This window comes from Somniosus microcephalus, chromosome 20, assembly GCF_052327205.1.
Source record: "Somniosus microcephalus isolate GS21.2 chromosome 20, FLI_Smic_1.0, whole genome shotgun sequence".
Taxonomy (NCBI): Eukaryota; Metazoa; Chordata; class Chondrichthyes; order Squaliformes; family Somniosidae; genus Somniosus; species Somniosus microcephalus.
The window spans coordinates 8,545,188-8,572,046 of record NC_141006.1 but is presented as its reverse complement, the minus strand read 5'-3'; the positions used below and the strand labels follow the sequence as shown (position 1 = coordinate 8,572,046).

At 50.2% G+C, this 26,859-nt stretch overlaps 1 protein-coding gene across 2 annotated transcripts in view; it reads left to right on the top strand.

Annotated features, from left to right (window-relative positions):
• Window positions 1-17,143, top strand: part of LOC147103043 (small ribosomal subunit protein uS15m-like) — a 49,793-nt gene extending 32,650 nt beyond the window's left edge. For both annotated transcript variants that reach the window (XM_085962317.1, XM_085962316.1), the window contains 5 exons: window positions 749-797; window positions 3,159-3,243; window positions 8,592-8,650; window positions 14,876-15,067; window positions 16,919-17,143. In XM_085962317.1, the coding sequence (XP_085818443.1) occupies window positions 749-797; window positions 3,159-3,243; window positions 8,592-8,650; window positions 14,876-15,067; window positions 16,919-17,023 (490 nt within the window). In that variant the 3' untranslated portion in view covers window positions 17,024-17,143. The remainder of the gene's footprint in view (window positions 1-748; window positions 798-3,158; window positions 3,244-8,591; window positions 8,651-14,875; window positions 15,068-16,918) is intronic.
• The last annotated feature ends 9,716 nt before the right edge of the window (window positions 17,144-26,859 follow it).

Below are 26,859 nucleotides of genomic sequence, written 5' to 3'. Positions count from 1 at the left end.
GGGTGTTGGGGTAGAGAGAGGGTGGTTACCCATGGGGAGGGTGTTGGGGTAGAGAGAGGGCGGTTACCCATGGGGAGGGTGTTGGGGTAGAGAGAGGGCGGTTACCCATGGGGAGGGTGTTGGGGTAGAGAGAGGGTGGTTACCCATGGGGAGGGTGTTGGGGTAGAGAGAGGGCGGTTACCCATGGGGAGGGTGTTGGGGTAGAGAGAGGGCGGTTACCCATGGGGAGGGTGTTGGGGTAGAGAGAGGGCGGTTACCCATGGGGAGGGTGTTGGGGTAGAGAGAGGGCGGTTACCCATGGGGAGGGTGTTGGGGTAGAGAGAGGGCGGTTACCCATGGGGAGGGTGTTGCGGTAGAGAGAGGGCAGTTACCCATGGGGAGGGTGTTGGGGTAGAGAGAGGGCGGTTACCCATGGGGAGGGTGTTGGGGTAGAGAGAGGGCGGTTACCCATGGGGAGGGTGTTGGGGTAGAGAGAGGGCGGTCACCCATGGGGAGGGTGTTGGGGTAGAGAGAGGGCGGTCACCCATGGGGAGGGTGTTGGGGTAGAGAGAGGGCGGTTACCCATGGGGAGTGTGTTGAGTCTCTTGAACTGCTCGGTAATCCCCAGTGCGTGTTATTGATTGTTTGAGCTGTGGAGCAGGTGCTGACTATCGTTGGTGTGTTGTGCAGGGAGACAAAGGCAGGAGAGAATGTCAAGGTGTCGGACTGATCTCCCGTATATCTGGATTGTGATGTGATTTTTCTGCAGAACCAGCGATGTGGTGCGAAGGCTGCTCTCACTGGAAATGGCAAGTCACGTAAGTCCCTCCCCTTTTCAGATCTTCTAATTTTTTTTTAAGTGGTGTGGACCTCAGGATTTCCCTCGGCATAATTTCCTGATATAATGAGGTCCTGTTTAATTTCTGCACCAATATTCTCTCTTTCTCCCCAGCCCCCAAATAAAGGCACTGCCCGTTGCTAGGATACGCTTCTATGCTGCCCATTGCTAGGTTGCAGTTCCACACTACCTGTGCTGGGTTACGGTTCCACGCCTACAGCTGCCCCGCATTACCTCGCACGAGTTGCCATTTTCTACATATGAACTGGTGACGCCAGAACTCCTGGCAGGCGGTGGAGGTGACAATCTGGGACACGAAGAGTCAGTCAGAGGATGTGAGGGAGCCAGTATGGGGCTGTCGTTCTGGAGGGATGAGCTAGGAGGAGCAGAATGTCCTCCCTCATCTTTACTATTCTGTAATACAAACCCAGGCTTTCAAAAACCTCGTGGGAGACTGGAAAGGCGAAATTGCTTTACTGGAAATCCTTCCCTTCCCTTTATTCTTGAGTAATACCAACTGCAGGACAGAGCTACTGAGGTTGAAGTGCAACGGCAAGCCACTCAACCATAAGGGACATCACTGTAGTGAGGGGCTTCATGGAGGCCAGAATTTTCTCTGCGTGAATGGGGGACGTGGGTGGGGGCACTTTGGGTTGAAAGAAATAAAGACTTGTATTTATATAGCGCCTTTCACAACCTCAGGATGTCCCAATATGCTTCACAATCAATGAAGTGCTTTTGAAGTGTAGTCACTGTTGTAATGTAGGAAACGTGGCAGCCAATTTGCGCACAGCAAGCTCCCACAAACAGCAACATGATAATGACCAGATAATCTGTTTTAGTGATTTGATTGAGGGATAAATATTGGCCAGGACACTGAGAATAACTCCCCTGCTCTTCTTCCAAATAGTACCTTGGGTTGGGATCTTTTACATCCACCTGAGAGAGCAGACGGGGCCTCGGTTTAACATCTCATCTGAAAGACGGCTCCTCTGACAGTGCAGCACTCCCTCAGCATTGCACTGGAGTGTCGGCCTAGATTTTTGTGCTCCAGCCTCTGGAGTGGAACTTGAACTCACAACCTTCTGACTCTGAGGCGAGAGTGCGACCCACTGAATGAAGACTTTGGCTGAAATTAATGAGACTTCAGCACAGCAAATGATGGCGTAACCAGAAGAGCTCTGGGAAGGAGCAAGTGGGAAGTCGGACTGGAGATTGAAGTCGCTGAATGCCCAGTTTAGTAAGGCTATGTAAAGGGATGTGGAAACAGTGGAGGAAAGAGAGAGACAGAGACATAAGACCCAGACCACAGCGGCTTCATGAGGAGGTCAAAGGTAACTGGTCAATTGAAATATTTTAAAAGGTAGAAGAAAATGGTAAGTTCAGGAAGGCTGGCGGGACTGAGCTGGTACCCAGCATGTTCAGGAAGGATGGGGAACATTGTGTTGAATTTGAGTATTTTTATTACCCAAATATCATCGGATATCCTCGGACGCAGATGGGGTGAAATTTCTGTCGGTGTAAGCAGCTGGCTGTTGGCACTCTCGACCCTCGTGTGAAGACTGGTGCCTCGGGTGAGGTGTTGGACCAGTCTCTCCCTCGTGTGAAGACTGGTGCCTCGGGTGAGGTGTTGGACCAGTCTCTCCCTCGTGTGAAGACTGGTGCCTCGGGTGGGGTGTTGGACCACTCTCGACCCTCGTGTGTGAAGACTGGTGCCTCGGGTGAGGTGTTGGACCGCTCTCGACCCTCGTGTGAAGACTGGTGCCTCGGGTGAGGTGTTGGACCGCTCTCGACCCTCGTGTGTAGACTGGTGCCTCGGGTGAGGTGTTGGACCACTCTCGACCCTCGTGTGAAGACTGGTGTCTCGGGTGAGGTGTTGGACTGCTCTCGACCCTCGTGTGAAGACTGGTGCCTCGGGTGAGGTGTTGGACCACTCTCGACCCTCGTGTGTAGACTGGTGCCCCGGGTGAGGTGTTGGACCGCTCTCGACCCTCGTGTGCAGACTGGTGCCTCGAGTGAGGTGTTGGACAAGTCAATGAAACTCGCTTCCTGCTGAGCAGCAAACAGCTGATCAGTGACCAAAGACAGCAGCTGTCTGCAGGAGTCCGACCATTGACCTGAGTTTAAATGTACTTATTTTTTAAGAGAATGTGGGGCCCATCTTATCCGAGTTCCCTGTAATGTTCCTTGTAAACGCCTCAAGCTGTAGCGACGTTTCAGTGTTGGGGGTTGGGTGGGGGGGGCCCTCACCTGGGTCTGGTTCCTCTTCGTGCTGCTGATTTTAGATTGACTATCCTGCAATGTTGATACTGAACTAATTCTGTGAATGACTCGCTTTCAGAAAGAGAAGCTGAAACTGAAAACTAGCCAGCTAGTGGAGAAGGTGCGGAGGAGTCCCAATGACATTGGCTCCACAGAAGTGCAGAGTAAGTTTGCTTTTCCATCGCACACTCCCGTTCACAGTGTTATGTTTGGTTACAACGACTCAATTCCCTATAATCCTGTATGTACAGGGATAAGATCTGATGTTCTACAACATGGGGCAGTGTTGCCGCATACGAACATACAAAGTTGACGGCCAGGAAAAGACCAGCTGGTCCGTCAAGCCTGCCCCATGATAGCCGGATCATCATAACTAAACACTTCTTCCATTCCCTCACCCCCGCAGCCATGAATCTCCTGGGAGAGGCAATGGAAACCAGTCCAGGAGATCACACTGACCCAGTGTTATCTATAAAGACACTGACCTTCTCTATGATGCAATCTCTGCCCCAGTCAGGAACAGGAACTGGTCCCGCTCCTTCTGGAAGGCAGAGAGTCAGCACCCACCGCACCAGCTGGCAACACATTCCAGAGGCTCTCTGGGAAATGAAGAACTGCCGAACATCCAGTCCATTCCTACTCTTACATAGTTTCAACTCGTGTCCCCTGGTCTTCCTCAATCTATTAAACTGGAATAATCTATCAACAGAGACACTATCCAGCCCTTTAATTATTCTATAGACCTCAATCAGGTTGTTTCTAAGTCTATGCTGCTGTAAGGTAAATAGACCAAGTAGCTGGGGTTCTTTAAGCTGGGGTACATTCTTGTCGCTCTCCTCTGGACCTTTTCCAAGGCAGCTATATAACCCACCATGTTGGGGGGACCAAAACTGGGCACAACACTCCAGATGCAGTCCGACCAGCGACCCGTACAGTGTCAAAATGGTGTCCTTTGACTTCTAGCTCCTCTACCAAGTCTGAGGTGATGCTGACAATTCCCTTACTTGTTGAATTACACTGGCTGTGGGGTCCCGGATTGCTTGCAGCTGTTCCCCGAATTCTTGCTGCTGCACTGATGAAACAAACGCTTTAGATATAATGTACTGCAGCAACTCGCCAAGGCTTCTTCAACAGCACTTCCCAAACCCCTGACCACCTCCACCTCGAAGGACTAGGGCAGCAGGTGCATGGAACACTATCGCCTCCAAGTTCCCCTCTAACTCACACAATCCTGACTTGGAAATATATCACCGGTCTTCATCATAGAGTTCATAGAGTTTTACAGCGCAGAAAGAGGCCCTTCGGCCCATCGTGTCTGCGCCGTCCATCAATCCCTGTCCAGTCTAATCCCATTTTCCAGCATTTGGTCCATAGCCTTGTATGCAATGGCATTTCAAGTGCCCATCCAAATGCTTCTTGAATGTTGTGAGGGTTCCTGCCTCTACCACCCTTTCAGGCAGTGAGTTCCAGATTCCAACCACCCTCTGGGTGAAAAAGTTCCTCCTCAAATCCCCCCTAAATCTCCTGCCCCTTACCCTGAATCTATGCCCCCTTGTTATTGACCCCCCTACTAAGGGGAAAAGTTCCTCTTTATCTACCCTATCTATGCCCCTCATCATTTTGTACACCTCAATCAGGTCCCCCCTCAGCCTCCTTTGCTCCAAGGAAAACAACCCCAGCCTGTTGAGCCTTTCTTCATAGCTGAGGCGCTCCATCCCAGGTAACATCCTGGTGAACCTTCTCTGCACCCTCTCCAAAGCAATCACATCCTTCCTATAGTGAGGCGACCAGAACTGCACACAGTACTCCAGCTGTGGCCTCACCAGCGTTTTGTACAGCTCCATCATAACCTCCCTGCTCTTATATTCTATGCCTCTGCTAATGAAGGCAAGTATCCCATATGCCTTTTTAACCACCTTATCTACCTGTTCCGCTGCCTTCAGGGATCTATGTACATGTACACCAAGGTCCCTCTGACCCTCTGTACTTCCTAGGGTCCTACCACTCATTGTGTATTCCCTTGCCTTATTTGTCCGTCCAAAATGCATCACCTCGCACTTTTCCGGGTTAAATTCCATTTGCCACTTTTCCGCCCATCTGACCAACCCGTTAATATCGTCCTGTAGCCTGAGGCTTTCCTCCTCGCAATTTACCACCCCACCAATTTTCGTGTCATCCGCGAACTTACTAATCATACCCTTTACATTCTCATCCAAATCATTAATGTAGATCACAAACAGCAAGGGACCCAGCACCGATCCCTGAGGTACCCCACTGGACACAGGCTTCCAGTCACAAAAGCAACCTTCGACCATCACCCTCTGCCTCCTGCCACTCAGCCAGTTTAGGATCCAACGCGCCAAGGCCCCCTGGATCCCATGGGCTGTTACCTTCTTGACCAGTCTCCTATGCGGGACTTTGTCAAAAGCTTTACTGAAGTCCATGTAAACCACATCCACAGCATTTCCCTCATCCACACACCTAGTCACCCCCTCGAAAAATTCAATCAGATTGGTCAGACATGATTTACCCTTGACAAAGCCATGCTGACTATCCCCGATTAATCCTTGCCTCTCCAAGTGGAGACTAATTTTGTCCCTCAGAATTTTTTCCAATAATTTCCCTACCACGGATGTTAGGCTCACTGGCCTGTAATTCCCTGGTTTATCCCTGCTACCCTTCTTGAATAATGGTACTACGTTAGCTGTTCTCCAGTCCTCTGGTACATCCCCTGTGGCCAGAGAGGTTCTGAAAATTTGTGTCAGAGCCCCTGCAATCTCCTCCTTTGCCTCACACAACAGCCTGGGATACATCTCGTCCGGGCCTGGGGATTTATCCACATTTTGGCCTGCTAAAACCGCTAGTACCTCCTCCCTCTCGATGCTAATATGTTCAAGTATGTCACAGTCCCCTTGCCCGACTTCTATGTCTACATCGTCTTTCTCCATAGTGAACACAGAAGCAAAAAATTCATTTAAAACCCCACCTACTTCATCTGGCTCTACACACAGCTTGCCACTTTGGTCCCTAATGGGCCCTACCCTTTCCCTGGTTATCCTCTTGCCCTTAATATACTTATAAAACATCTTAGGATTTTCCTTTATTTTGCTCGCCAGTGTTATTTCATGGCCCCTCCTCGCCCTCCTAATTTCCTTTTTAAGTATGCCCCTGCACCTTTTATACTCCTCTAGGGCTTCCTCCGTCTTTTGTCCCCTTTGCTTGTTGGTCCCACCCTTGACCTTTACAGGAACATGTTGGTGTTGTACTCTCTCTATTTCCCTTCTGAAAGCCTCCCACTGTTTTGATGTGGATTTTCCTATAAGTAGCTGCTCCCAGTCCACTTTGGCCAGATCCTGTCTTAGCTTATTAAAATCGGCCTTCCCCCAATTTAGAACCCTTATTTCCGGGCCGTCTTTGTCTTTTTCCATGACCACCTTAAATCTCACCGAATTATGGTCACTATCGCCAAAATGCTCTCCTACAGACACTTCCACCACCTGCCCGGCTACATTCCCTAGAATTAGGTCCAGTACCGCCCCCTCTCTTGTAGGACTTTCTACATGTTGGCTCAAAAAGCTCTCCTGGATGCACTTTAAGAATTCTGCACCCTCTAAGCCTTTCACACTCTGACTATCCCAATTTATATTGGGGAAGTTGAAATCCCCCACTATTATTACCCTATTATTTTCACACTTCTCTGAGATCTGCCTACATATCTGTTCCTCTATCTCCCCCTGACTGTTTGGGGGCCTATAGTACACTCCCAGCAAAGTGCTTGACCCCTTTTTGTTTTTAAGTTCTACCCATATGGCCTCATTAGAGGAACCCGCTAATATATCATCCCTCCTTACAGCAGTAATAGACTCCTTAATTAATATTGCAACACCCCCTCCCCTTTTACACCCCCCTCTGTCTCGCCTGAAGATTCTATACCCCGGAATATTCAGCTGCCAGTCCTGACCCTCCCTCAACCATGTCTCCGTGATAGCAACAATATCGTACTCCCATGTGTTCAACAACAACTTCAGTTCATCCACCTTATTTGGAAGACTCCTTGCATTAAAATAAATGCCTTCCAGCCCTGCCATATTCCCTTTTGCCTTCACATCTTTGCTCTGCCTTCCCTGCTGACTTGTTTTTTTCTCCGTATTTGGCTGTACATCACCCCCTACTATAGCTCCACTCTGTATCCCATCCCCCTGCCGAGTTAGTTTAAACCCCCCCCAGCAGTGCTAGCAAACCTCCCCGCAAGGATATTGGTTCCCCTCTGGTTCAGGTGTAAACCGTCCGACTTGTACAAGTCCCACCTGTCCCAGAAGCAGACCCAGTGATCCAGGAAACCAAAGCCCTCCCTCCTGCACCATCCCTTTAGCCACGCATTCATCTGTCCTATCCTCCCATTCCTATACTCACTAGCACGTGGCACCGGGAGTAATCCAGAGATTACAACCTTTGAGGTCCTGCTCCTTAATCTTGCCCCTAGCTCCCTAAATTCTTGCTGCAGGACTGGGTCAGAATCCTGGAGCTCTCTACCTCACACCCATTTCCCGGGTGTAGCCGTTGTCTCTCTGCGCCTAGATGGAAGGTGCACAGACATACTCAGCGTGTGGTGAGCTGGTTCTTCAGGGAGGTAGTGGAAGAGCACTGAGTAGAAAAGCCTCAGGGTGAATTGGATAGATTATCCTTGTGTTCAAAGCCCTCCAGGGCCTCGCTTCCCCCCTCCGCTATCTCTGTTACCTCCTCCAGCCCTACAAACCTCTGAGATCTCTGCGCTCTTCCAATTCTGGCTTCTTGCGCATCCCGATTTCCTTTGCCCCATCATAGGCAGCCTTGCCTTCAGCCGCCTATGCCCAAAGCTCTGGCATTCCCTCCCTAAACCTCTCCGACTCTCTGCCTCTCTCCTCTTTAAAGACACTCCTTAAAACCTACCTTTTTTACCAAATTTCTGCTCACCTGTCCTAATATCTCCTTATGTGACTCGGTGTCACATTTTGTTTGCTAATATGCCTGTGGAGATTATTTTGTATCGGTAATGAAGTGTGAAGTCTGGGGTGCACTAGACTTACCAGGTGTGGAGTGTAATGGAAAGCATCTATGTCACGTTAGCAGTGCCACGGGAGTCCAGACCCCAGGCTCCCCTTGGGCAGTGCCACGGGAGTCCAGACCCCAGGCTCCCCTTGGGCAGTGCCACGGGAGTCCAGACCCCAGGCTCCCCTTGGGCAGTGCCACGGGAGTCCAGACCCCAGGCTCCCCTTGGGCAGTGCCACGGGAGTCCAGACCCCAGGCTCCCCTTGAGCAGTGCCACGGGAGTCCAGACCCCAGGCTCCCCTTGAGCAGTGCCACGGGAGTCCAGACCCCAGGCTCCCCTTGAGCAGTGCCACGGGAGTCCAGATTCTTTCTTTCTTTGTGTGAGGCTACTAGGATGTACTGGAAGCCCTCTGATGCCTGAAATGGTTCTGCATGACCGTAATGTTAAATAATAGGGAGTCTAACTGTCTCTCTCTTCTCACAGTTGCCATCTTAACAGCAAAAATTCGGAATTACCAAGAGCACCTGCAGATACACAGGAAGGTGAGTGGCAGAGTGCGAGAGCGGTTCGCACAATGAATGGGGTTCTAACACTGCAGCGGGACAGCATAAAGCTGACACAGACCTCAGTGTGAGGTCTCTCCCTGTGTCGTAATCCCAGCCCCAGCTGCGTTCCAGGCTCTCTGTGCCCCCTCGCACAGCTGGGCAAATTGCCATCTCGCACCCCCAATTGAAGACCGAGTGGGAAGAGAGGTGCTGGGGCGGCGGGGGGGGGATTTATTAGGGGGAGGCAGTGCTAAGCTGCACCCTGTCATCGCTTTCAGTCCAGAGAGTTTTCAGTGCTGCTGGACCTGTGTCTAGTGAGGGAAGCAGCCCTTGGTCAGTGGGTAGATGTGCTGCTTGTTATCAGACCGAGTCACAACCGGCGAGGGAGGACCGGCTTCAATTCCTCTGCTGGTCGCCCTCTCAACCTAGTAAAGTTATAATAATGAGCCAGGGTCCCCCAGTGCTAATCCCTGTATGGGTCCGGGGCTGGGGAACTGTACCCCGGAGGAGCCTGGGGCTGGGGAACTGCCCCCCACTCCCGTCCGAGCCAGTCCCCGGGGAGACCCCCCACCCCCCCCGAGGCAATCCCCGGGGAGTGCCCCCCCCCCCCCCCCCGAGCCAATCCCCGGGGAGTGCCCCCCACCCCCCAACCATGTCCAAGGCAGTCCCCGGGGAGCCCCCCCCTGTCCGAGCCAGTCCCCGGGCAGCCCCCCACCCCTGTCCGAGGCAGTCTCCGGGGAGCTGCCCCCCTGTCCGAGGCAGTCCCCGGGGAGCTGCCCCCCTGTCCGAGCCTAGGGCTGGGGCACTATCTCTCAGCGCAACACTGGAGCGTCAGCTAGATTATGTGCTGGAATCCGGATGTGGGGCTCAAACCCATGACTTTCTGACTTGGGGGTCGGGGGTTGCGGGGAAGTGAACTCTCAATGAGCCACAGCTGACACCAATAGCCTTTTAAACTGCTGTTAGTCCATTCTCAGTTCCTCTTTTTTACCTCATTACAGTTTGCAATTTTCATCCTTTTACTGACTGATACAGATCTCGATTCATAGGATATACAGCACAGAAACAGGACGTATGGTGACATCGGCCTCTCATTAAATTCATCTAATCCATTCGCTTCAATCACTCCATGTGGTAGCGAGTTCCACATTCTCACCACTCTCTGGTTTCTTCTGGATGAACTGTTTCCTGTAGGCTTGCTTCACCACCATGGCTTGTGACAGTATATTGTGAAAGGTGATGTTGTAATGAGCCTGATTGATGTCTCAATTTACACACACACCTTTTAAAGAAGTCCTTTTCTACCAAGTTCCCTCCACTTTCCAAGGTGAGACATTGATTCCTTGTTGACGTATGATTCCGCCGGTGGCAGTGGCACTCGTGATCCTCAGCCAGGTGTCTGCTCTTCATGTGTGAAGGTGGACATCGAGTGTTAGCTGGATATTTGACTGGCAGGGATCCTGACCGAGCCTGACTTCACTCGTTAGCTACACGTGCCCCTCCGGCAGGGATCACCAGGCCACCATAGTATTACATAGAATTTTACAGCACAGAAACAGGCCCAACTGGTCAATGCTGGTGTTTATGCTCCACACAAGCCTCCTCCCACCCTCCTTCGACCCACCCTATTAGCCTATCCTTCTATTCCTCACTCCCTCCTGCACTTATCTAGTTTCCCCTTAAATGCATCTATGGTATTTGCCTCAACCACTCCCTGTGGTCGCGAGTTCCACATTCTCACCACTCTCTGGGTAAAGAAGGTTCTCCCGAATTCCCGATTGGATTTATTAGTGACGATCTTATATTTACGACCTCTAATTTTGGACTCCCCACAAGTGGAAACATCTTCTCCACATCGAACCTGTTCATAATTTTAAAAAACTTTTTTTTTAGAGAAAAGATCCCCATCCTGTTCAACCTTTCCTGATAGTTATAACTTCTCGGCTCTGGTATCCTCCTTGTGAATTGTTTTGCACCTTCTCCAGTGCCTCTATATCCTTTTTATAATATGGAGACCAGAACTGCACGCACGACTCCAAGTGTGGTCTAACCAAGGTCCTATAAAAATTTAACATAACTTCTCTGCTTTTCAATTCTATCCCTCTAGAAATGAGCCCCAATGTACTTTCTGCAGAAAACCTGGCTGATATTTCCCCTCTTGATAACCAATGTTCATGCTAAATTTTTTTGGGTGCGCGGCCCATTCAAATTATCGCGCATGCGCGGTTTATGCTGGCGAGTGGCCAGCGTGGGACCTCCAGAGACATTGTTGATAACGTCCAGATCTGGCACAGTCAACAGCAATGCGAATACGAAGCCCACCCATTCCGCTCAGGACAGCAGGGGTTTACTGTATCCCAATCTGTCCCTGAAACTCCGAAGCGTGTTTGCGTTGGCTCGTGGAATCGCACAAGCTTGCATGACACGTTGGGTTCTCCACGTGTTTCCTGTCCGATCCTGTACCTTCAGTCTGCACCAAGCCCATGTGAGGCAACGGGGAGGTGCAGCAGGCTGGGGTCCATTTTCAGAATTGGTCCACAGGAAAGTAGAGGCAAAGGGTGATGTGACTGAGGCACACAGCTGTGTAAAATCTAGTATAAATTTCAAGCATCTGAGCCCCAACCACCTACTCCAATCCCACTCTCCCCCTCACTCCCCATACCCTTTAATATCCCACCCAGTCCAATCCCACTCTCCCCCTCACTCTCCATACCCATTAATATCCCACCTAGTCTAATCCCTCACTCCCCATACCCATTAATATCCCACCCAGTCTAATCCTACTCTCCTGCTCACTCTCCATACCCATTAATATCCCACCTAGTCTAATCCCTCACTCCCCGTACCCATTAATATCCCACCCAGTCTAATCCCACTCTCCTGCTCACTCTCCATACCCATTAATATCCCACCCAGTCTAATCCCTCACTCCCCGTACCCATTAATATCCCACCCTGTCTAATCCCACTCTCCTGCTCACTCCCCACACCCTTTAATATCCCACCCAGTCTAATCCTACTCTCCTGCTCACTCCCCATACCCATTAATATCCCACCCAGCCTAATCCCAGTCCCCCCCTCACTCCCCATACCCTTTAATATCCCACCCAGTCTGGACCTGCGACAGGTGGTGAGAGAACCAACACGAGGGAAAAACCTACATGACCTCGTCCTCGCCGGCCTACCTGTCACAGATGCATCTGTCCATGACAGTATTGGTAACAGTGACCACTGCACAGTCATTGTGGAGATGAAGTCCCGTCTTCACACTGAGGACACCCTCCATCGTGTTGTGTGGCACCACCACTGTGCTAAATGGGATAGATTCAGAACAGATCTAGCAGCCCAAAACTGGGCATTCATGAGGTGCTGTGGGCTATCAGCAGCAGCAGAATTGTATTTCTCCACAATCTGTAACCTCATGGCCCGGCATATCCCTCCCTCTACCATTACCATCAAGCAGGGGACCAACCCTGGTTCAATAAGGAGTAGAAGAGCATGCTGGGAGCAGCACCAGGCGTACCTAAAAATGAGGTGTCAACCTGGGGAAGCTGCAGCACAGGACTACATGCATGCTAAACAGTGGAAGCAGCATCTATAGACAGGGCTAAGCGATCCCACAATCAATGGATCAGATCAAAGCTCTGCAATCCTGCCACAACCAGTCGTGAATGGCGATGGACCATTAAACAACTAACGGGGGGAGGAGGCTCCATGAATATCTCCATCCTCAATGATGGTGGAGCCCAGCACATGAGTGCAAAAGACAAGGCTGAAGCATTTGCAACCATCTTCAGCCAGAAGTGCCGAGTGGATGATCCATATCGGCCTCCTCCTGAGGTCCCCACCATCACAGAAGCCAATCTTCAGCCAATTTGATTCACTCCACGTGATATCAAGAAACGGCTGAGTGCACTGGATACAGCAAAGGCTGTGGGCCCTGACAACATCTCGGCTGTCGTGCTGAAGACTTCTGTTCCAGTACAGCTACAACACTGGCATCTATCCGACAATGTGGAAAACTGCCCAGGTATGTCCTGTCCACAAAAAGCAGGACAAATCCAATCCAGCCAATTACCGCCCCATCAGTCTACTCTCAATCATTAGCAAAGTGATGGAAGGTGTCATCAAGCGGCACTTACTCACCAATAACCTTTTCACTGATGCCCAGTTTGGTTTCCGCCGAGACCACTCGGCTCCCGACCTCATTACAGCCTTGGTCCAAACATGGACAAAGAAGCTGAATTCCAGAGGTGAGGTGAGTGTGACTGCCCTTGACATCAAGGCAGCATTTGACCGAGTGTGGCATGAAGGAGTCTTAGTAAAACTGAAATCAATGGGAATCGGGGGGGTGAACTCTCCACTGGCTGGAGTCATACCTAGCACAAAGGAAGATGGTTGTGGGATCACAGCCCCAGGACATGGGTGCAGGAGTTCCTCAGGGCAGTGTCCTAGGCCCAACCATCTTCAGCTGCTTCATCAATGATCTTCCCTCCAACATAAGGTCAGAAATGGGGATGTTCACTGATGACTGCAAAGTGCTCAGTGCCATTCACCACAACTCAGGTAATGAAGCAGTCCATGCCTGTATGCAACAAGACTTAGACGACGTTCAGGCTTGGGCCGCTAAGTGGCAGGTAATGTTTGTGCCACAGAAGTGCCAGGCAATGACTATCTCTAACAAGCGAGAGTCTAACCACCGTCCCTTGCATTCAATGGCATTACCATCACTGAATCCCCCACTATCCACATCCTGGGGGTCACCATTAACCAGAAACTTAACTGGACCAGCCACATGAATACTGTGGCTACAAGAGCAGGTCAGAGGCTAGGTATTCTGCGACGAGTGTCTCACCTCCTGACTCCCCAAAGCCTTTCCACCATCTATAAGGCACAAGTAAGGAATGTGATGGAATACTCTCCACTTGCCTGGGTGAGGGCAGCTCCAACAACACTCAAGAAGCTCGACACCATCCAGGACAAAGCATCCCACTTGATTGGCACCCCATCTACCACCTTAAACATTCACTCCCTCCACCACCGGCATACCGTGGCTGCAGTGTGTACCATCTACAAGATGCACTGCAGCAAGTCGCCAAGGCTTCTTCGGCAGCACCTCCCAAACCCGCGACCTCTTCCACCTAGAAGGACAAGGGCAGTAGGCGCATGGGAACACCACCACCTCCAAGTTCCACTCCAAGTCACACACTATCCTGACTTAGAAGTATATCACCGATCCTTCATCGTCGCTGGGTCAAAATCCTGGAACAGCACTTTGGGAGTACCTTCACCACACGGACTGCAGCAGTTCAAGAAGGCGGCTCACCACCACCTTCTCGAGGGCAATTAGGGATGGGCAATAAATGCTGGCCTTGCCAGCAAAGCCCACATCCCATAAACGAATTAAAAAATACCCTGTTCTGTACCTGCCCTGGGAGAGTTTGATGGGACAGTGTAGAGGGAGCTTTACTCTGTATCTAACCCGTGCTGTACCTACCCTGGGAGTGTTTGATGGGACACTGTAGAGGGAGCTTTACTCTATCTAACCCGTGCTGTACCTGCCCTGGGGTGTTTGATGGGACAGTGTAGAGGGAGCTTTACTCTGTATCTAACCCGTGCTGTACCTGCCCTGGGAGTGTTTGATGGGACAGTGTAGAGGGAGCTTTACTCTATCTAACCCGTGCTGTACCTACCCTGGCAGTGTTTGATGGGACAGTGTAGAAGCAGCTTTACTTTTAACCTACATAAAATGTATACAAGAGTTTTAAAGATTGTGCCAACTCAGAAGCCTAAGGACAGGAGGAGGCCATCTGGCCTGTGTTATACTTCACAAAGGAATTCTCTACTCTAGTCCCATTTCCCTGCTCTTTCCTCATGTCCTTTTTAATATTTTACTTTGTATTTATCTAAATGTTACGATCGATTGGGTTTTACTGGCCCCTTGTAATGGATTCTGTATTTTAACAAACCTTTGCATAAAAAGGCTGTATATTAACATCCTGTCTCACACTGGTTAAAATGGAGGGGGCACAATACTGTTCTTGGTGACACTTGAGTGGAAGTGAAAATCTAAACCAATCACATGACCTTTGACTTCCCCCCAAACACAAACTTGTAGCAGACTGCGGTGTTGCTGGGTATGATGTAGTTTATTGGGTCATGTGGTAACTACATAATCCAGTACCCCTTTCCAAGGTGCTCAGATGTGTCTTTTGTTGACCAGGATAAGACCAACAAACGTTACATGCTGCTGGCGATCGACAGGCGGAAGAAGCTGCTGAAGTATCTCCGGCGAACGCGCTACGAGGTGTTCGAGAACGTGTGCACCCAGCTGGGCATTCAGTATACCTTCCCTCCCGAGTATTACAGGAGGGTGACGCAGCGATGGGCTGCTAAGAAAGCTTTGTGCATAAGGGTAAGGATCTGAACCGGGTTTGGCGAAACTGATTATCGGGGCTGGGGGGAGGGCTAAATCTTAAATCTAATCTGGGAGCTGCAGTAAGCCCCGGCTCCCTGATAAGGATGGGAAACTGGTCACCGAGCTCCTCTTCTGATCACCATTTCTTGGCGTACCGTGTGAATGTCAGGTGAGGGCTGGATCAGGCCGTGTTGGGAGGAGCTCCATGATGGAATGGCTCGTCGGTGATCACTGGCTGGACTAACGCACTGAGACTGATCCTATGGCCAAGGTACTGGAGGATGGCCATTGCCCATAAGACAATATGCCAGCATCAATTGGCACTGCGGTGAGAAAACTGAACAGATGTCAATAGACGTGCAGCGTTGGTGCTTGACACAGTGAGCCCATTTTACAATATAATGACCTCCAAGGCCCTTACCCCACCCTCCCAGTGTGGAGGGTGCCACCTCATTACTGTCTTCCTGCTGTAGAACTAGGCCTTAATCTCTGGAATTCCTGCCTCTCCACCTCTCTTTCCTCCTTTAAGACACTCCTTAAAACCTACCTCTTGACCCTCACCTGTCCTAATATCTCCTTGTCTGGATCGGTGTCAAGTTTTGCTTGTTAATCGCTCCTGTGACGTGCCTTGGGAAGTTTTACTACATTAAAGACGCTATATAAATGCAAGTTGTTGTTGAACTGCAAGTATGTTAGGAAGTTGATTTGAGAAAAGGCTGTAGAGAGGCTAGGAGGTTCGGGTAACAGAACAGCTGTAGCTGGGAGGGGCCACTTGGCCCATCCTAGGCGTTCCATCCAGAAAGAAGCTGCAGTCACCCCCCCCCCCCCCCCCCCTTACTGATTCTAGAAAGTACAAGTCTTGATATCTAGTGCAGATGGTATCAGGCTCAGCTGGGATGCCCCACGGTTGAGTAGCCTGCCGACAGACATTGTCCAGACGCATGCATGAAGAATGGTCACTTGGGTGAGGTTTGGTGGCTGCCTGGTGCCAGTGGAACTACAGCCCAGCAAGAGATGATGCCCTGAGAAGGAAGGGGTGAAACTCTTGATTATGGGCACACGGAAAGGAAGAAGGACGAGCCCAGTATGAGTAATTAGCCAGCTCCCCGTGTAACCAAACGTTCCGATAAAGGAAGTAGAATTAGTGGAAGTCTTGTAGTGTAGGAATCTACGGATTCCTATCTAAATCACTGAGGTCGAGTCAGTTCAGTAAATTCACCGAATTTAATTAAACTGATGAAGAAAACAAAATATGCAGGAGAAATCACAAACCGGTCTGTACAGTAGCTAGTTCCACGAGGACTGAAATTAGAACCGCCCACCTCCTGACGTCTTGACGTCGTCAAGTTTCCCGCCACTCAGGGCACCACGTGACCAACGTGATGACATCATCGCGTTATTTCAGGGTTTTTACAGAAAGCTTGTTTACTCTCAGCAAACGGACCTAGGTGCTGTAACATTGCTTTAAAGGCAGTTATTCACTTGTACAGGAGTTCCTTGGTGGTTTTACCACAGTAGTAATGTTTGCTACAAAAGTTTTGGATGAAAAGACATCACAAAATGCTGGAAATATACAGCAGGTCTGAAGGGGTTTAGTCTTTAGGGTGGAGACCTTTCATTAGAACTGGTTTGGGCAATGAGGAAGATCTGTCGGGACCGACAGAAACGAAGAGGGGAGCAGAGAGTAGCCGGGCCCAGTCGAGATGCAAATGGAGGGAACCAGTGAGGTTAAAAGCTGTGTGGATTATAAGAGACGGGAAAGGCTGGACTCTCGCACTCACTCACACACAGGCACTCGTGCTCACTCGCAGGCACTCGCACACTCACGAGTGTTTTGCTTTGTTTCAGGTATTCCAGGAGGTGCAGAAACTGCGTGCCGCCAAACGGCAGAAGCAGAAGGCAGCAGCTGCAGAGAAAGCGCAGTCTGCCAGCAAGGAAGGTACACCGGTGTGATCAGGAGGGCGTGTGGAGCCCACACTGCTGGGGCGGGTATGTCTGTCATACACAGCAACTGTACTTCAATAGAAGACAACGGACCTCCAGTGTCAGATTAATAAATATTTATCTTTCAAACTCCTTTGCACTCTGTTTTAAAACAACACTTTTGAAGAAAACCTATTGGTCACCATGAGAGGAGTATGGTGAAGCCTACTGATGTCAATAAATGGAGCTGGTTCTTGTAATGCCCATGCTTCCCAGATCGATGAAGTGAGTTGGATAACTGCCACCTCTTCCTGACCCCCTCCGACCTGCTGCCGCCTCTCACTGGACCTCGAGCTGTTGCTGCCACCAGTCCTGGCTCATCCTCTGATTCCCATGCAAATACAACATCACAGACCACCACAGAGATCAGATCAGAGCAGCGGTTTGCCTCAGTGCCTATGTTGAAGTCCAGGGAGGGTCAGCCCAGAGGCAGCTGCAGAAACCCAGTGCAATAACATTTCCAGCAACAGTCAGGGAATGAATTCAAGTACTGAATGTTGTCAAACAGAATCCACTGTGCTAGTCAGAGCAATAACAATAAAGGTGTAACGTGAGGGCAGAATGGGGAGTGCACTGGATGTCTAACGTCCCTGGCTAGGGTTTGACCCATTAGTTAACGATGGTTCCACGGTAAAGACAGCTGAGCCATACACACTTGTGAGGTCCGAGGTTCAATTCCAGGCCTGTCATGGGTTAGCTGGTCTAGCAGGACCAATCGTGAGTTGGGGGGCAGCAAAGTTGCACCTCGTTGTGGAAACCCTCTGGTCAGTTCAAGCACAGCCAGTTTGAGGGGGCTGTGTTCGTGCATCACTTGGGCTGAATGGGATAGTGCACAGCCTCGCTCTTCTGCTTAACCCCAAGCTCTCCTCACTGGCCTCCTAGGTTGCACCCTACAATAAACCCCACCACGTGCAAAACTCCAGCATCTGCACCCTCTTGTTCCCATATTACCCCTTCCCTTGCCAATCTCCAGTGGCTCCTCTGCATTGCGTTCAGAGTCAGTGTGCTGCTTTACATCTCTGCAGCCTTGCCCACTGTGACTCTACAACCACCTCACACTCCACACATGTCCTGTGTATCCTCCCCTTCACTTTATCTTTGGTGCTAGAGCTTTCAGCTGTCATGACCCCATATTATGGAACTCTCCTTAAACCTCAGCGACCATCTCTTTGATCACCTCTAGTGCTACTAGTGTTGTGTCCATTTTTCCTTCTGCCATTCTTTGGGATGTTTCCTACTCTGATGGTGCGATACAGATGAAAGTAGTTGTGTTCTATGCTATCGACTGAGGTTCCACCAACCCCCCAGGTGAGCACGTATCAGAACGATTAAGAGGTCATTCACAGACAGCACCAGTAAAAGGAAATACCCCTGCCGCGTGTTTCTGGAGTGCAGGAAGTTGACTTGCGCCATCTCATTCATAGCCGTGTCAGCCTTGGCTCAGATGGCAGCACCCTTGCCTCTGAGTCAGAAGGTTGTGGGTTCAAGTCCCACTCCAGGGACTTGAGCACAAAAATCTAGGCTGACACTCCAGTGCAGTGCTGAGGGAGTGCTGCACTGTCCTTCAGATGAGATGTTAAACCAAGATGTCTGCTCTCAGTAGTAGGGGAAATGCTGGAATCCATTGTTAAGGAAGTGGTATCAGGGCGCTTAGAAAATCATAACAGCCCAGAAATTCGGGTCGGGGGCTTCCCGTGGGTGCAAGCCCCAACCTGCACTTACCTACTGCGCCGGCCGTTGAGCTGTGGGCCCACGTGGGATTCCGATCCTGGGCTTCCTTCAACTGCCGGCGCGTAGTGCTTGCGTATCCCAGGGGCGCAGTTAGTTCGATGCGTCCCCTGAGATTACGTAGGCCATGCTTCATTCATAAGTTTGACAGGAAGAGCTGTCAAACCTATAAATACTATAAGCCCCAAAACATCACTAAAACTTCAAATAAATTTTTTTAAAATCACATTTTTAAAATAATTATAAATTACATGAAATAACTTTTAAACAATACAAATTTTTGAAAAAATTAATTACATTTTCTAACAGGGCTAAAAATAAACTTACCTTTCTCTTTCCACCTGTCCGTTCCCCCGGGGGTTTTAATTTTAATTAATTCACCACTTACCTTGTTAAAAGCTGGGCTTGCGCCTGCTTTTTAAAAGTGTAACTGCTGGAGACTTACCCTCCCGGGAAAACCTGCAAAGAAAACGTAAGTTCAATGCGCACGCGCTGCCTCTACGGCGCACGCGTTCGACCACGGAACCTTCTTTCAGGGGAACGGAAGTGTCGGTTTCCCGCGCATGCACAAAACCGGCACTTTCGTTGGGCCTATGCGTGAGTACCCCGTGCGTACTCACACGTTGGGACCCGAATTTCTGGGCCAACATGATTAGGCAGAATTAACATGGTTTTATGAAAGGTAAATCGTGTTTGACAAATTTATTAGAGTTTTTTGAGAATGGAACTTGGATAGATGATGGGGAACCAGTGGATGATGTATATTTGGATTTCCAAAAGGCATTCGATAAGGTGCCACATAAAAGGTTATTACACAAGATAAGGGCTCGTGGGGCTGAGGGTAATATGGATAGAGGACTGGTTAACGGACAGAAAACAGAGAGTAGGGATAAACGGGTCTTTTTCAGGTTGGCAGGCTGTAACTAGTGGTGTGCCGCACAGATCAGTGCTGGGTCTCAATGATTTACAATCTATATTAATGACCTAGATGAAGGGACCAAGTGTAATGTATCCAAGCTTGCTGACGATACAAAGCGAGGTGGGACAGTAAGCTGTGAGGAGAACACAGAGTCTGCAAAGGGATATAGATAGACTGAGTGAGTGGGCAGTAAGGTGGCAGATAGAGTATAATGTAGGGAAATGTGAGGTTATTCACTTGGTCAGAAGAATAGAAAAGCAATATTTTTTAAATGGTGAGAAACTTTTAAATATTGGTGTTCAGAAAGCTAGCATGCAGGAACAGCAAGCAATAAGGAAGGCAAATGGCATGGTGGCCTTTATTGCAAGGGGGTTGGAGTATAAGAGTAAGGAAGTCTTGCTACAATTGTACAGGGCCTTGGTGAGACCACACCTGGAGTATTGTGTACAGTTTTGGTCTCCTTACCAAGGATATACTTGCCTTGGAGGCGGTGCAACAAAGGTTCACTCAATTGATTCCTGGGATGAGGGGGCTGTCCTATGATGAGAGATTGTGTAGAATAGGCCTACACTCTCCTGAGTTTAGAAGAATGAGAGGTGATCTCATTGAAACATACAAGATTCTGAAGGGGATTGACAGGGTAGATGCTGAGAGGTTGTTTCCCTTGGCTGGAGTGTCTAGAACTAGGGGACACAGTCTCAGGATAAGGGGTCGGCCATTTAAGACTGAGATGAGGAAGAATTTCTTCACTCGGAGGGTTGTGAATCTTTGGAATTCTCTGCCCCAGAGGGCTGTGGATGCGGAGTCTTTGAGTATATTCAAGGCTGAGATCGATAGATTTTTGGACTTTAGGGGAATCGAGGGATATGGGGATCGGGCAGGAAAGTGGAGTTGAGGTGGATGATCAGCCATGATCTTATTGAATGGCGGAGCACGCTCGAGGAGCCGTATGGCCGACTCCTGCTCCTATTTCTTTGGTACAACAGTGACTACACTTCAAAAAGTACTTTGTTGGCTGTAAAGCGCTTTAGGACAGCCGGTGATTGTGAAAGGCTCTATAGAAATGCAAGTCTTTCTTTCATAGTGACTGAGGGTCTGGACTAGTGTTGAGGTGGGGTATCCATTCACTGAAGACCTCAGTGACTCTCATCTGCTTCACGACTCTGTGTAGAAAACTCCATCCCACTCAGTAAAAAGACTTCATTTGCAGTGAGAACCTGGAAGAAACCATTCCCTGCGCTGTGCTTAATGGGTTACAGCGAGCAGATGGCGAATATTGCCTAAGGAGGGAACTTTGTGATCAAATTATTCAAGCATAAAGCCAGAACTTCTTGCCAAAATTGTTTGGAGAGTAGCGGGCACATTGAATTGAATCCGTATTGTTTTTAAAGACTGAGTAAATTGAAGCTTCTCCATACCTATAGAATATAGACCCTGAAGCGGTGACAACGATTTGCATCCTCAACACATGCCAGGGATGGCTGCACAGGAGTTTTCACCCTTGTGTTTCAAACAGAACATACGTACAGCAGAGTGCCGAATGCAGCCCAAAGAAAGAACTTGCATTTATAAGAACATAAGAAATAGGAGCAGGAGTCGGCCATTTGGCCCTTCGAGCCTGTTCCACCATTCAATAAGATCATGGCTGATCTTCTACCTCAACTCCACTTTCCTGCACTATCCCCGTATCCCTTGAGTCCCTTAATCAAAAATCTATCGATCCCTGTCTTGAATATACTCTTCGACTGAGCCTCCACAGCCCTCTGGGGTAGAGAATTCCAAAGAGTCACCGCCCTCTGAATGAAGAAATTTCTCCTCATCTCAGTCCTAAATGGCCGACCCCTTATTCTGAGACTGTGACCCCTGGTTCTAGACTCCCCAGCCAGGGGAAACATCCTCCCTGCATCTACCCTGTCAAGCCCTGTAAGAATTTTGTATGTTTCAATGAGATCACCTCTCATTCTTCTAAACTCTAGAGAATATAGGCCTAGTCTACTCAATCTCTCCTCATAGGACAATCCCCCCCATCCCAGGAACCAGTCTGGTGAACCTCCGTTGCACTCAATCTATGGAAAGTATATCCTTCCTTAGCTAAGGAGACCAAAACTGGACACAATACTCCAGGTGTGGTCTCACCAGGGCCCTATATAATTGCAGTAAGACATCTTTACTCCTATATAGGGCCCTGGTGAGATTACACCTGGAGTATTGTGTACAGTTTTGCTTTCCAATTTCTTGCTGTATCTGCATGTTAACTTTCAGTGATTCGTGTACAAGGACACCCAGGTCCCTCTGAACACCAACATTTCCCAATCTCTCACCATTTAAAAAATACTCTGCTTTTCTATTTTTCCTACCAAAGTGGATAACTTCACATTTCTCCACATTATATTCCATTTGCCATGTTCTTGCCCACTCACTTATCCTGTCTCTATCCCCTTGAAGCCTTCTTGCATCCTCCTCACAACTTACATTCCCACCCAGCTTTGTATCACCAGCAAACTTGGATATATTATATTTGGTCCCCTCATCCAAATCATTGATGTAGATTGTGAATAGCTGAGGCCCAAGCACTGATCCTTGCGGTACCCCACTAGTTACAGCCTGCCAACCTGAAAATGACCCGTTTATTCCTACTCTCTGTTCTGTCTGTTGACCAATCCTCAATGCATGCCAGTATATTGCCCACAATCCCATGAGCCCTAATTTTGTTTAATAACCTCTTGTGTGGCACCTTATCAAATGCCTTCTGAAAATCCAAATACACAACATCATCTGCTAGTTACAACCTCAAAAAATTCTAACAGGTTTGTCAAACACGATTTCCTTTTCATAAATCCGTGTGGACTCTGCCCAATCCTATTATTATTTTTCTAAGTGCCCTGTTACCACGTCCTTAATAATAGATTCTAACATTTTCCCTACTACTGATGTCAGGCTAACTGGTCTGTAGTTCCCCGTTTTCCCTCTCCTTTCGTAAATAGTGGGGTTGCATTTGCTACCTTCCAAGCTACGGGAAGTGTTCCAGAATCTATGGAACTTTGGAAAATGACAACCAATGCATCCACTATCTCGATAGCCACCTCTTTCAAAACCCTAGGATGTAGACCATCAGGTCCAGGGGATTTATCGGTTTTCAGTCCTATTAATTTCTCCAGTACTATATTTTTACTAATACTAATTTCTCTCAGTTCCTCATTCTCGCTAGAGCCTGGGTTCTCCACTATTTCCAGGAAGTGTTTTGCGTCTTCTTCCGTGAAGACAGACACAAAGTATTTGTTTAATTTCTCTGCCATTTCTTTATTCCCCATTATAACTTCAGACTAAGGGAATGACTAATCTTTTCCTTTTTACATACCAAGAGAAGCTTTTACAGTCTGTTTTTATATCTCTCGCTAGTTTACTCTCTGATGCGCTATCAATCACTCAAAAGACTGAGGTTAAGCGAGTAACTAACAGGCTTTTATTAACAAGAGAATGAAGGTGTGCCTCGAGTGGTCGACCAGTCCAGAATACAGAGGGACTGTGGAGCAGTCACCTTTATACCTGGACTCGTGGGAGGAGTCAGCCGAGGCATGTACAGACATGTACACAGTGGAATACAAACACTCATACAGGCAGGTATAACAGTGGTTTACCACATTCACCCCTCGTTTAAAAATGAGTCCAGCGGGGTGCAGTGTATTAAAAGTTTGTGTATTGGAGTCTCTCCGGAGGTCTTGTCTGCCGCTGTGATCGACGTGGCGACGGCAGGGGTAGTGAAGCTTCCGGCGTCGAGTCCCGCATAGGCTGGGGCACTGGTGTGTAGTCCTCGTGGGTGTCGAGCGGGTCGCGGGGCCCAGGCGTGCCGTCTGTTGGGGTTGGATATTGGATCGTGGGGGGGGGGTGGTAGTGGGTAGTGGGTTACTGGGGCCCCCGAGGGTGCGAGGTCTCGTATGGAGACTGTGTCCTCCCGCCCGTCCGGGTACGCAATGTAAGCATACTGGGGGTTGGCGTGGAGGAGGTCGACCCTCTCGACCAGGGGGTCCATTTTATGGGTCCTCACGTGTCTTCTCAGTAGGACCGGCCCTGGGGACGTCAGCCATGGCGGTAGCGATGTCCCCGATGTGGACTTCCTTGGGAAGACAAACATTTTCTCATGAGGGGTGGCGTTAGTGGCAGTGCAGAGCAGTGACCGGATAGAGTGGAGCACATCAGGGAGCACATCCTGCCAGCGGGAGGTCGGAAGGCCCCTAGACTTTAAGGCTAGCAGGGCGGCCTTCCAAACTGTCGCATTCTCTCTTTCCACCTGTCCGTTCCCCCGGGGGTTGTAACTGGTGGTCCTACTTGTGGCAATACCCCTAGCGAGCAGGTACTGGTGGAGTTCGTCGCTCATAAACGATGAGCCCCGGTCGCTATGGATATAGCTGGGGAAACCGAACAGGATGAAGAGGTCGTTCAGACATTTAATGACCGTGGCACTGGTCATGTCCGGGCAGGGGTTGGCGAACGGGAAACGGGAGTACTCATCAATAATGTTGAGGAAGTACACATTGCAGTCGGAGGAGGGGAGAGGCCCTTTAAAATCAATGCTCAGGCGCTCGAAGGGGCGAGTGGCTTTTATCAGGTGAGCCCTGTCTGGTCTATAAAAGTGCGGTTTGCACTCAGCGCAGACTTGGCAGTTCCTGGTCATGGTCCTGACCTCCTCAATGGAGTAAGGCAGGTTGCGGGCCTTGATGAAGTGGAAGAACCTGGTGACCCCCGGGTGGCAGAGGTCATTGTGGAGGGCCCGCAGTCTATCGATCTGCGCGCTGGCGCAGGTGCCACACGATAGAGCATCCGGGGGTTCATTGAGCTTCCCGGGCCGGTACAAGATCTCGTAATTGTAGGTGGAAAGTTCGATTCTCCACCTCAAGATCTTGTCGTTTTTGATTTTGCCCCTCTGCTTGTTAAACATAAAAGCAACTGAACGCTGGTCAGTGAGCAGGGTAAATCGTTTTCCGGCCAGGTAGTGCCTCCAATGACGCACAGCCTCCACAATAGCCTGGGCCTCCTTCTCAACAGCGGAGTGTCTGGTCTCCGGGCCCTGGAGGGTTCATGAAAAGGAGGCCACGGGTCTCCCCGCCTGATTGAGGGTAGCGGCCAGGGCAAAGTCGGACGCGTCGCTTTCCACCTGGAAGGGGATGGATTCGTCCACTGCGTGCATGGTGGCTTTGGCAATGTCTTCTTTGATACGGTGGAAGGCTAAGCTGGCCTCTGCTGTCAAGGGAAAAGAGGTGGACTTGATCAGCGGGCGGGCCTTGTCCGCATAGTAGGGGACCCACTGGGCGTGATAGGAGAAAAACCCTAGGCACCTCTTCAGGGCCTTGAGGCAGTGGGGCAGTGGGAGTTCCATAAGGGGACGCATCCGGTCGGGGTCGGGACCGATGACTCCGTGTTCCACAACACAGCCAAGGATGGCGAGGCGGGTTGTGTGGAATATGCACTTCTCCTTGTTATACGTCAGGTTCAGGAGTTGGGCGGTGCAGAGGAATTTTTCGAGGTTTGCGTCATGGTCCTGCAAGTCATGGCCGCAGATGGTCACATTGTCCAGATATGGGAAAGTGGCCTGCAACGCATTTTGATCGACCATCCGGTCCATCTCCCTTTGGAAGACGGAGACCCCGTTGGTGACGCCAAAGGGAACCCTAAGGAAGTGATAGAGGCGGCCGTTTGCCTCGAAGGCAGTATACTGGCGGTCCTCAGGGCGGATAGGGAGCTGGTGGTACGCTGATTTCAGGTCAATGGTCGAGAAGACGCGGTACTGCGCGATCTGGTTGACCATATCAGCTATGCGGGGGAGTGGGTAAGCGTCCAGCAGGGTGTAGCGATTTATTGTCTGGCTGTAGTCGATGACCAGGCGCTGCTTCTCGCCGGTCTTAACGACCACAACCTGGGCTCGCCAGGGGCTGGTGCTGCCCTCAATAATCCCCTCCTTCAGGAGCCGCTCCACTTCGGTTTTAATGAAAACCCTGTCCCCGGCACTGTATCACCTGCTCTTTGTGGCGATGGGCTTACAGTCGGGGGTGAGGTTAGCAAACAGTGGGGTGGGGGTGACTCTGAGTGTGGAGAGGTTGCACCTGGTGCGCGGCGGGCAATTTTGAAGCTGCTGGCTGCGGACTGTGAGTGGGGGGAGGGGTCCACCATACGCCATTGTAACACTTTTAAGGTGGCACTGAAAATCTAACCCCAGTAGGACGGCAGCGCAGAGGTGGGGCAGGACCAGAAGTTTAAAATTATCGTACACAGTCCCGTCTACTAAGAGTGTCACCACGCAGTAGCCGCCAATGTCCGCCGACTGGGACTCGGAGGCCATAGAAATCCGCTGGTGCGCAGGCAGGACTGGGAGAGAGCAGCGCCGCACCGTGTCGGGGTGGATGAAGCTCTCCGTGCTCCCAGAGTCAAAAAGGCAGATTGTTTCGTGACCATTTACCTTAATGTCCATTGTGGACCGGGCCAGTTGGTGCGGTCTCGCTTGGTCCAGCGTAACGGAGGCCAGCGTAGGGGTCGGTGTGTCGTTGCGGGTATCAGATGAGGCGGTGTTGGGGGCCAAGATGGCGGCTGGCATCCAAGATGGCGGCGTCTGTTAAGTCTGTGTGTTCTAGTTGTAATTACTAACACAGACTACAAGATTAAAGTTCAACAGGTCTTTACTGGTTGGAGGTCAGGACTAAAACTAAATACATAGGCCTAGAAATTCAGTTGGGCGCGTCAGCCGTTAGCGCCTTAGGGGGGAGTAGATCTCGAGCGCTAGGCGCTTATCGCTCGGGTGCAGCGCGATCTGCGCCTCTCCCCAACTTCAGGACACATTTAGCGCCGGCGCAAAGTCTTAGCGCGCGCCCTGCTGCGCACGCAGATCATGACGTCATTTAATAGTGCAACGCCCTTTGTGCGCCCCAAACCGGAACTTCACTCGCGCCGGCCCATTGTACGCCGGGCGGCCCGAGCGACTGTGAAGTGGAACGGTACACAGGCCAGCCGGGCCGGGGGGAGCGCTAATTAAAGGGCACTTACCCAGCAGTATAAAGGCCAGCCATTTTGCAGCATTCACTCTTGTGCAACGGTTTTTTGGACAGAGACCAAGGAGGAGAGTTTACTGGTTTGGACCAACACTTGGACAGGTATTTTTGGCTCAGGCCAG